Below are 10486 nucleotides of genomic sequence, written 5' to 3' on the forward strand. Positions count from 1 at the left end.
GCCCAATGATGCAGGAGAAATAGTCTGGTTTTTCAAAAAGTACTTTATTCAATATTTAGTTGCAAGAGTCCATGATGTGCCTCATGCTCATTACCACAGGTGAGGATGGGAACGTAGATCTTGTACCCGTGATCTTGTCCTTTCGGTCATAACCCAAAGCTCATGACCATAGGTGAGGATGGGAACGTAGATGGACCGGTAAATTGAGAGCTTTGCCTTCCGGCTCAACTCCTGTAGTTCTTCACCACAACGCATCGATACAGCGTCTGCATTACTGAAGACGCCGCACCGATCCACCTGTCCATCTCACCATCCACTCTTCCCTCACTCGTGAACAAGACTCCAAGGTATTTGAACTCCTCCACTTGGGGCAGGTTCTCCTCCCCAACCCTGTAATTGCCTAATATTAGGATGATTTTCTTATCAAAACTGGGTGAAAGAGGACTAGGTCATTGGTTGTTGGTTTGGTGGTTGTGGTACGCCATGACAAGTTGGCCCAATGATTCAGGAGAAATGTTGTGGTATTGCAAAAAGTACTTTATTCAACAGTTAGTAGCAAGTGACCATGATGTGCCTCATGCTCATGACCATAGGTGAGGATGGGAATGTAGATCGACCGGTAAATTGAGAGCTTTGCCTTCCGGCTCAGCTCCTTCTTCACCACAACGCATCGATACAGCGTCTGCATTACTGAAGACGCCGCACCGATCCGCCTGTCCATCTCACCATCCACTCTTCCCTCACTCGTGAACAAGACCCCCAGGTACTTGAACTCTTCCACTTGGGGCAGGGTCTCCTCCCCAACCCTGTTATTGCCTAATACTAGGATGATTTCCTTAACAAAACTGGGTGAAAGAGGACTAGGTCATTGATTGTTGGTTTGGTAGTTGTAGTACGCCACGACAAGTTGGCCCAATGATTCAGGAGAAATAGTCTGGTTTTTCAAAAAGTACTTTATTCAATATTTAGTTGCAAGAGTCCATGATGCGCCTCATGCTCATGACCACAGGTGAGGATGGGAACGTAGATGGACCGGTAAATTGAGGGTGTCGCATTCCGGCTCAGCTCCTTCTTCACCACAACACATCGATACAGCGTCTGCATTACTGAAGACGCCGTACTGATCCGCCTGTCGATCTCACGATCTACTCTTCCCTCACTCGTGAACAAAACCCCCAGGTACTTGAACTCCTCCACTTGGGGCAGGGTCTCCTCCCCAACCCTGTTATTGCCTAATACTAGGATCATTTTCTTATCAAAACTGGGTGAAAGAGGACTAGGTCATTGGTTGTTGGTTTGGTGGTTTTGGTACGCCACAACAAGGTGGCCCAATGAATCAGGAGAATTGTTCTGGTCTTGCAAAAAGTACTTTATTGAATATTTAGTTGCAAGAGTCCATAGTGCGCCTCATTATCATGATCAAAGGTGAGGAAGGGAACGTAGATCTCGTACCCGTGATCTCGTCCTTTCAGTCATAACCCAAAGCTCATGACCATAGGTGAGGATGGGAACGTAGATGGACCGGTAAATTGAGGGTGTCGCATTCCGGCTCAGCTCCTGTAGTTCTTCACCACAACGCATCGGTACAACGTCCGCATTACTGAATACGCCGCACCGATCCGCCTGTCGATCTCACCATCCACTCTTCCCTCACTCGTGAACAAAACCCCCAGGTACTTGAACTCCTCCACTTGGGGCAAGGTCTCCTCCCCAACCCTGTAATTGCCTACTACTAGGATTATTTTCTTATCAAAACTGGGTGAAAGAGGACTAGGTCATTGGTTGTTGGTTTGGTGGTTTTGGTACGCCACAACAAGGTGGCCCAATGAATCAGGAGAATTGTTCTGGTCTTGCAAAAAGTACTTTATTGAATATTTAGTTGCAAGAGTCCATAGTGCGCCTCATTATCATGATCAAAGGTGAGGAAGGGAACGTAGATCTCGTACCCGTGATCTCGTCCTTTCAGTCATAACCCAAAGCTCATGACCATAGGTGAGGATGGGAACGTAGATGGACCGGTAAATTGAGGGTGTCGCATTCCGGCTCAGCTCCTGTAGTTCTTCACCACAACGCATCGGTACAACGTCCGCATTACTGAATACGCCGCACCGATCCGCCTGTCGATCTCACCATCCACTCTTCCCTCACTCGTGAACAAAACCCCCAGGTACTTGAACTCCTCCACTTGGGGCAAGGTCTCCTCCCCAACCCTGTTATTGCCTACTACTAGGATTATTTTCTTATCAAAACTGGGTGAAAGAGGACTAGGTCATTAGTTGTTGGTTTGGTGGTTGTGGTACGCCATGACAAGTTGGCCCAATGATTCAGGAGAATTGTTCTGGTCTTGTAAAAAGTACTTTATTGAACATTTAGTTGCAAGAGTCCATGATGTGCCTCATGCTCATGACCATAGGTGAGGATGGGAATGTAGATCGACCGGTAAATTGAGAGCTTTGCCCTCCGGCTCAGCTCCTTCTTCACCACAACGGATTGATACAACGTCCGCATTACTGAAGACGCCGCACCGATCCACCTGTCCATCTCACCATCCACTCTTCCCTGACTCGTGAACAAGACCCCCAGGTACTTGAACTCTTCCACTTGGGGCAGGGTCTCCTCCCCAACCCTGTTATTGCCTAATGTTAGGATTATTTTCTTATCAAAACTGGGTGAAAGAGGACTAGGTCATTGGTTGTTGGTTTGGTAGTTGTAGTGCGCCACGACAAGTTGGCCCAATGACTCAGGAGACATGTTGTGGTATAGCAAAAAGTACTTTATTGAACATTTAGTTACAAGAGTCCATGATACGCCTCATGCTCATGATCCTCATGCCAGTCAAGCCCATGTCCCGGAAGCTGCGGTACTCGCCGGGCTTGACGTACATCATCTTGCCCCGGAAGTGGGGCTGCTCGAACAGCAGCCAGTGGCCCTCCAACACCTGGCAGGACAGGCAGTCGCTCATGCGGAAGCGCTCCTGGATGTTGTCGCAGTCCTCCTGCAGCTCGTTGGACTGGCCGCTAAAGTTCTCCCGCTCGAAGATCTTGATCTTGAACTGGCCTCTATGCTGCACGAGGACAATTGTCAAAAAAAATTGAGCGCTTCTGTTCGAGTCGACCGGGATGAGTTTCTACCCACCATGGGGACCACGCGGCAGGACCTGATGCAGTCCCTCATGCCCATCATGCTCATGGAGTCGGAGTACTCGCCCCTCCTCATGAAGTACTGGTTGCCCGTGAAGTTGGGGCGCTCGTAGACCATGAAGCAGCCGCTCTCCACCCGGCAGGACTGGCATCGGCTTAGGCTGGAGGACATGTCGGAGCAGTCGCTCATGCACTCATAAGAGCGGCCCTGGAAGTTCCTCTCCTCGTAGAAGATGATCTGGAAGAGCGGGAGAAAGCTGAAAGCCTGACTGGCATGTTGACTTGAGACCTACCTTGCCCCTCATGTTCATGCTGGATGTCGTTGGACCTGCTTCAACCTGCTTCCTTTTATACCCCACCACACCGTGGCCCCTCCCCCTCCGGCAAAGCCCCGAGTCAGCGACTTGCTATTTATGTCCATCATTTCAGACCGCTTTCAGTCTTTAGAAAGGCCCCGGTCTTTCATGTCAGAAAGCATTTTGCAGCAGAGAATAGGTGCGGCAGCCATGTGAGGCGACCTTTGTCCTTGAAAGGACTTCTCTCACACCCGTCCTTTAAAATCATTTGGAACCGAGCACACTTTTCTTTTCTTCAACCGCTTCATTCCTTTGGTAAAGGAAGATCCGGCACATTCCCGCCATGACTCCGCCTCCTTGTCGTTCTAGCTTCGTATCTTCATCGTTGGTTGCAACCAAACTAGCTACTTGGATTATGTAGGGTGTTAGCTTAATGTTTGGTAGCTACCTAACAAGCTACTGTACTTTTAAGTTTTTAACTTGCTACCGAGCAAGTTAGTTGGTAACTAGTTAGCTACTGAACATATTTAGCTTGTTATCTTAAAAGTTAGTTACAACAAAACTAGCTACTTTGATTATTTAGCGTGATAGCTTCATTTTTGGTAGTTACCTAACAAGCTACTGTACTTTTAAGTGTACAACTTGTTACCGCGCAAGTTAGTTTGTGACTAGTTAGCTACTGGAATAATTTAGCTTGTTAGCTTAATAGTTAGTTTCCACCAAACTAGCTACTTAGATTATGTAAGGTGTTAGCTTAATGTTTGGTAGCTACCTAACAAGCGAGTCTGTACTTTTAAGTTTTTCACTTGTTACCGAGCAAGTTAGTTGGTAACTAGTTAGCTACTGAACACATTTAGCTTGTTATCTTGATTGTTGGTCGCAACCATATTAGTTACTAAACTAATTTAGCGGGGTAGCTTCATTTTTGGTTGCTACCTAACAAGCTACTGTACTTTTCAGTTTTTAACTTGCTACCGAGCAAGTTAGTTGGTAACTAGTTAGCTACTGAACATATTTAGCTTGTTATCTTGATTGTTGGTTGCAACCAAATTAGTTACTAAGATTATGTAGGGTGTTAGCTTAATGTTTGGTTGCTACCTAACACGCTACTGTACCTTTGAGTTTAGAACTTGTTACCAAGCAAGTTAGTTGGTAACTAGTTATCTACAGAAACCATTTGGCTTGTTATCTTAAAAGTTAGTTACAACAAAAGTAGCTGCTTTGATTATTTGGCGTGATAGCTTCATTTTTGGTAGTTACCTAACAAGCTACTGTACTTTTAAGTGTACAACTTGTTACCGCGCAAGTTAGTTTGTAACTAATTAGCTACTGAAATAATTTAGCTTGTTAGCTTAGTAGTTAGTTTCAACCAAACTAGCCACTTAGGTTATGTTGGGTGTTAGCTTAATGTTTGGTAGCTACCTAACAAGCTACTGTACTTTTAAGTTTTTAACTTGCTACCGAGCAAGTTAGTTGGTAACTAGTTAGCTCCTGAACATATTTAGCTTGTTATCTTGATTGTTGGTTGCAACCAAATTAGTTACTAAGATTATGTAGGGTGTTAGCTTAATGTTTGGTTGCTACCTAACAAGCTACTGTAACTTTGAGTTTAGAACTTGTTACCAAGCAAGTTAGTTGGTAACTAGTTAGCTACTGAACATATTTAGCTTGTTATCTTGATTGTTGGTTGCAACCAAATTAGTTACTAAAATTATGTAAGGTGTTAGCTTAATGTTTGGTTGCTACCTAACAAGCTACTGTACTTTTAAGTTTTTAACTTGCTACCGAGCAAGTTAGTTGGTAACTAGTTAGCTCCTGAACATATTTAGCTTGTTATCTTGATTGTTGGTTGCAACCAAATTAGTTACTAAGATTATGTAGGGTGTTAGCTTAATATTTGGTTGCTACCTAACAAGTTACTGTACCTTTGAGTTTAGAACTTGTTACCAAGCAAGTTAATTGGTAACTAGTTAGCTTCTGAAATAATTTAGCTTGTTATCTTTATAGTTAGTTACAACAAAACTAGCTACTTTGATTATTTAGCATGATAGCTTCATTTTTGGTAGTTACCTAACAAGCTACTGTACTTTTAAGTATACAACTTGTTACCGCGCAAGTTAGTTTGTAACTAATTAGCTACTGAAATAATTTAGCTTGTTAGCTTGATAGTTAGTTTCAACCAAACTAGCTACTTAGATTATGTAGGGTGTTATCTTAATGTTTAGTAGCTACCTAACAAGCTACTGTACTTTTAAGTTTTTAACTTGCTACCGAGCAAGTTAGTTGGTAACTAGTTAGCTACTGAACATATCTAGCTTGTTATCTTGATTGTTGGTTGCAACCAAATTAGTTACTAAGATTATGTAGGGTGTTAGCTTAATGTTTGGTAGCTACCTATCAAGCTACTGTACCAATGAGTTTAGAACTTGTTACCAAGCAAGTTAGTTGGTAACTAGTTAGCTACTGAAACCATTTGGCTTGTTATCTTAAAAGTTAGTTACAACAAAACTAGCTACTTTGATTATTTAGCGTGATAGCTTCATTTTTGGTAGTTACCTAACATGCTACTGTACTTTTAAGTGTACAACTTGTTACCGCGCAAGTTAGTTTGTAACTAGTTAGCTACTGAAATAATTTAGCTTGTTAGCTTAATAGTTAGTTTCAACCAAACTAGCTACTTAGATTATGTTGGGTGTTAGCTTGATGTTTGGTAGCTACCTAACAAGCTACTGTACTTTTACGTTTTGAACATGTTACCGAGCAAGTTAGTTGGTAACTAGTTAGCTACTGAACATATTTAGCTTGTTATCTTGATTGTTGGTTGCAACCAAATTAGTTACTAAGATTATGTAGGGTGTTAGCTTAATGTTTGGTTGCTACCTAACAAGCTACTGTACCTTTGAGTTTAGAACTTGTTACCAAGCAAGTTAGTTGGTAACTAGTTATCTACTGAAACCATTTGGCTTGTTATCTTAAAAGTTAGTTACAACAAAACTAGCTACTTTGATTATTTAGCGTGATAGCTTCATTTTTGGTAGTTACCTAACATGCTACTGTACTTTTAAGTGTACAACTTGTTACCGCGCAAGTTAGTTTGTAACTAGTTAGCTACTGAAATAATTTAGCTTGTTAGCTTAATAGTTAGTTTCAACCAAACTAGCTACTTAGATTATGTTGGGTGTTAGCTTGATGTTTGGTAGCTACCTAACAAGCTACTGTACTTTTACGTTTTGAACATGTTACCGAGCAAGTTAGTTGGTAACTAGTTAGCTACTGAACATATTTAGCTTGTTATCTTGATTGTTGGTTGCAACAAAATTAGTTACTAAGATAATTTAGCGTGGTAGCTTCATTTTTGGTTGCTACCAAACAAGCTACTGTACTTTTAAGTTTATAACTTGTTACCAAGCAAGTTAGTTGGTAACTAGTTAGCTACTGAAACAATTTAGCTTGTTATCTTAATAGTTTGTTACAACCGTACTAGCTACTTAGATTATGTAGGGTGTTAGCCTAATGTTTGGTAGCTACTGAACAAGCGTCTGTACTTTTAAGTTTTTCACTTGCTACCCAGCAAATTGGTTGTTAATTAGTTAGTTAATGAACAAATTTAGCTTGTTATCCTAATTGTTGGTTGCAACCAAACTAGCTAATTAGATAATTTAGCGTGATAGCTTCATTTTTGGTTGCTACTTAACAAGCTACTGTACCTATAAGTTTACAACTTCTTACCGAGCAAGTTAGTTGGTAACTAGTTAGCTACTGAAATAATTTAGCTTGTTATCTTAATAGTTCGTTTCAACCAAACTAGCTACTTAAAATATTTAGCGTGATAGCTTCCTTTTTGGTAGCTACCTAGCAAGCTACTGTACCTTTGAGTTTAGAACTTGTTAAGGAGCAAGTTAGTTGATAACTATTTAGCTACTGAATGAATTTAGCTTGTTATCTTGATTGTTGGTTTCAACCAAACTAGCTACTTAAAATATTTAGCGTGATAGCTTCCTTTTTGGTAGCTACCTAGCAAGCTACTGTACTTTTACGTTTTTAGCTTGCTACCGAGCAAGTTAGTTATAAGCTTCTGAAAAAGAGTAGTATTCAGTGTACCTATTAGCTAGCTAATGAACTACCAAATGAGTTACAGTATTTATAAGTTACTGTCGAAGGTAATATTCAGTTTGCTTCTTAGCTCGCTAGTTAGTGAGCTAGTGAGCTAATGGAAAAAATATCTACAAGTTCCTGTGAAAAAGTAGCATTTAGTCAGCTTTTTTAGCTAACTAGTTGGTAGTGAGCTAGCAAGTTAATAAGACAATTACAATAAGTTTCAGTGAAAGCGTAGCATTTAGTTTTCTTATTATGCTAGCTACTTGATTAGTGAGCTACCTAATGAGCAAATTACAGTATAAGTTCCTGTGAAAAAGTAGCATCCAGGTTACTCATTAAAGCTAGCTAATAGTGAGCTACTTGGTAGTGAGCTACCAAATGAGCAAGTTACAGTATTTAGAAGTTCCTATAGTATTCAGTTTGCTTATTGGCTAGCTATAAGTAATTTAAAATGTTTGCGTTAATTCCGATGAACTAATTACAGTCATATTTAGCGCGTTAGCAGAGTTAGCAGTGACACTAGCCGAGAAATGTTGCGATGGCTCCCGTGTCAGAGACCGTTGTGTATGTCTCAGCGCTCCAGAAACATGCCCATGTCGGGTTCAAACACTGATGACATCTATTAAACAGACAAGAAGCAAGGAATCATGCAGAGACTGAGTTCAATTTTACTCATGAGGAGAGACGCATTGGGCTGTACACTTAGTTACAGTTCCAAACTACGCTCTAAGGTACAGTCCCACGTGCTCCTCTATTTATTTGGGAGGTCCCTGGTTACATCACTGAGGCTGCTTCTGAAGGAAGGGGGGGTGGGGGGGGGCTACCGTATTTCCTTGAATTGCCGCCGGGTATATAGTATGGGCCTGCCTAGAATTACTGCCGGGTCAAACTTGTTTCGCAAAACAATTAGCAGTTGCCTAGAATTACCGCCGGGTCAAACTCGTCACGTCACGAGTGACACTTCCCCTGTCATTATTTTCAAAATGATGACAGCAGGCCCATAATAATAATAACAAAGTTAGAAGTAGGAGCAATAACAATATGGGCTGCTTGCATCGCAGCAGGCCCAAAATACTAATAACAAAGTTAGAAGTATGAGAAATAACATTATGGGCTGTTTGCATCGCAGCAGGCCCATAATAATAATAATAATAAAGTTGGAAGTATGAGAAATAACAATATGGGCTGCTGGCATTGCAGCAGGCCCACCATACTAATAACAAAGTTAGAAGCATAAGATATAACAATATGGGCTGCTTGCATCGCAGCAGGCCCATAATAATAATATTAATAAAGTTAAAAGTATGAGAAATAACAATATGGGCTGCTTGCATTGCAGCAGGCCCATAATAATGATGATAATGTGAGAAGTATGAGCAATAACAATATGAGCTGCTTGCATTGCAGCAGGCCCATAATACTAATAACAAAGTTAGAAGTATGAGCAATAACATTATGGGCTGCTGGTATTGCAGCAGGCCTATAATACTACTAATAAAGTAGGAAGTATGAGCAATAAAAACATGGGCTGCTTGCAATGCAGCAGGCCCATAATAATAATAACAAAGGTAGAAGTATGAGCAATAACAACATGGGCTGCTGGTATTTCAGCAGGCCCACAATACTAATAACAAAGTTAGAAGTATGAGCAATAACAATATGGGCTGCTGGTATTGCAGCAGGCCTATAATACTACTAATAAAGTAGGAAGTATGAGCAATAAAAACATGGGCTGCTGGCATTGCAGCAGGCCCACAATACTAATAACAAAATTAGAAGTATGAAAAATAACAATATGGGCTGCTTGCATCGCAGCAGGCCCATAATAATAATAATGATAATAAAGTTAAAAGTATGAGCAGTAACAATATAGGCAGCTTGCAACATGTCAATGGGGTGCTTGCATTGCAGCAGGCCCATAATACTAATAACAAAGTTAGAAGTATGAGCAATAACAATATGGGCTGCTTGCAACATGTGAATGGATGCTTGCATTGCAGCAGGCCCATAATAATAATAACAAAGTTAAAGGTGTGAGCAATAACAATATGGGCTGCTTGCATCGCAGCAGGCCCATAATAATAATGACAATGTGAGAAGTATGAGTAATAACAATATGGGCTGCTGGCATTGCAGCAGGCCTATAATACTACTAATAAAGTTAGAAGTATGAGCAATAAAAATATGGGCTGCTTGCATCGCAGCAGGCCCATAATACTAATAACAAATTTAGAAGAATGACAAATAACAATATGGGCTGCTTGCATTGCAGCAGGCCCATAATAATAATGATAATGTGAGAACTTTGAGCAATAACAATTTGAGCTGCTTGCATTGCAGCAGGCCCATAATACTAATAACAAAGTTAGAAGTACGAGAAATAACAATACGGGCTGCTGACATTGCAGCAGGCCCATAATACTACTAATAAAGTTAGAAGTATGAGCAATAACAATATGGGCTGCTTGCATTGCAGCAGGCCCATAATACTAATAACAAGGTTAGAAGAATGAGCAATAACAATATGGGCTGCTGGCATTGCAGCAGGCCCATAATACTAATAACAAGGTTGGAAGAATGAGCAATAACAATATGGGCTGCTGGCATTTCAGCAGGCCCATAATACTAATAACAAGGTTAGAAGTATGAGAAATAACAATATGGGCTGGGTGCATCGCGGCAGGCCCCTAATAATAATAATAATAAAGTTAGATGTATGAGAAATAAAAATATGGGCTGCTTGCATCGCAGCAGGCCCATAATAATAATAACAAAGTTAGAAGTATGAGCAATAACAATATGGGCTGCTTGCATTGCAGCAGGCCCATAATACTAATAACAAAGTTAGAAGTACGAGAAATAACAATATGGGCTGCTGGCATTGCAGCAGGCCCACAATACTACTAATAAAGTTAGAAGTATGAGCAATAAAAATATGGGCTGCTTGCATCG

The 10486-nt window shown here is 41.0% G+C and overlaps 1 protein-coding gene across 1 annotated transcript; it reads right to left on the bottom strand.

The window, feature by feature from the left end:
* Positions 1-2765: 2765 nt before the first annotated feature.
* LOC133538384 (gamma-crystallin M2-like) lies at positions 2766-3513 on the bottom strand. The gene is made up of 3 exons (XM_061879980.1): positions 3434-3513; positions 3136-3378; positions 2766-3064 (listed from the first exon to the last, which is right to left on the bottom strand). The coding sequence occupies exons 1-3, from the start codon at positions 3449-3451 to the stop codon at positions 2786-2788; spliced, it is 540 nt and encodes a 179-aa protein (XP_061735964.1). The 5' UTR covers positions 3452-3513; the 3' UTR covers positions 2766-2785.
* Positions 3514-10486: the final 6973 nt, after the last annotated feature.

The sequence above is a fragment of the Nerophis ophidion genome, linkage group LG19 (assembly GCF_033978795.1).
Source record: "Nerophis ophidion isolate RoL-2023_Sa linkage group LG19, RoL_Noph_v1.0, whole genome shotgun sequence".
Taxonomy (NCBI): domain Eukaryota; kingdom Metazoa; phylum Chordata; class Actinopteri; order Syngnathiformes; family Syngnathidae; genus Nerophis; species Nerophis ophidion.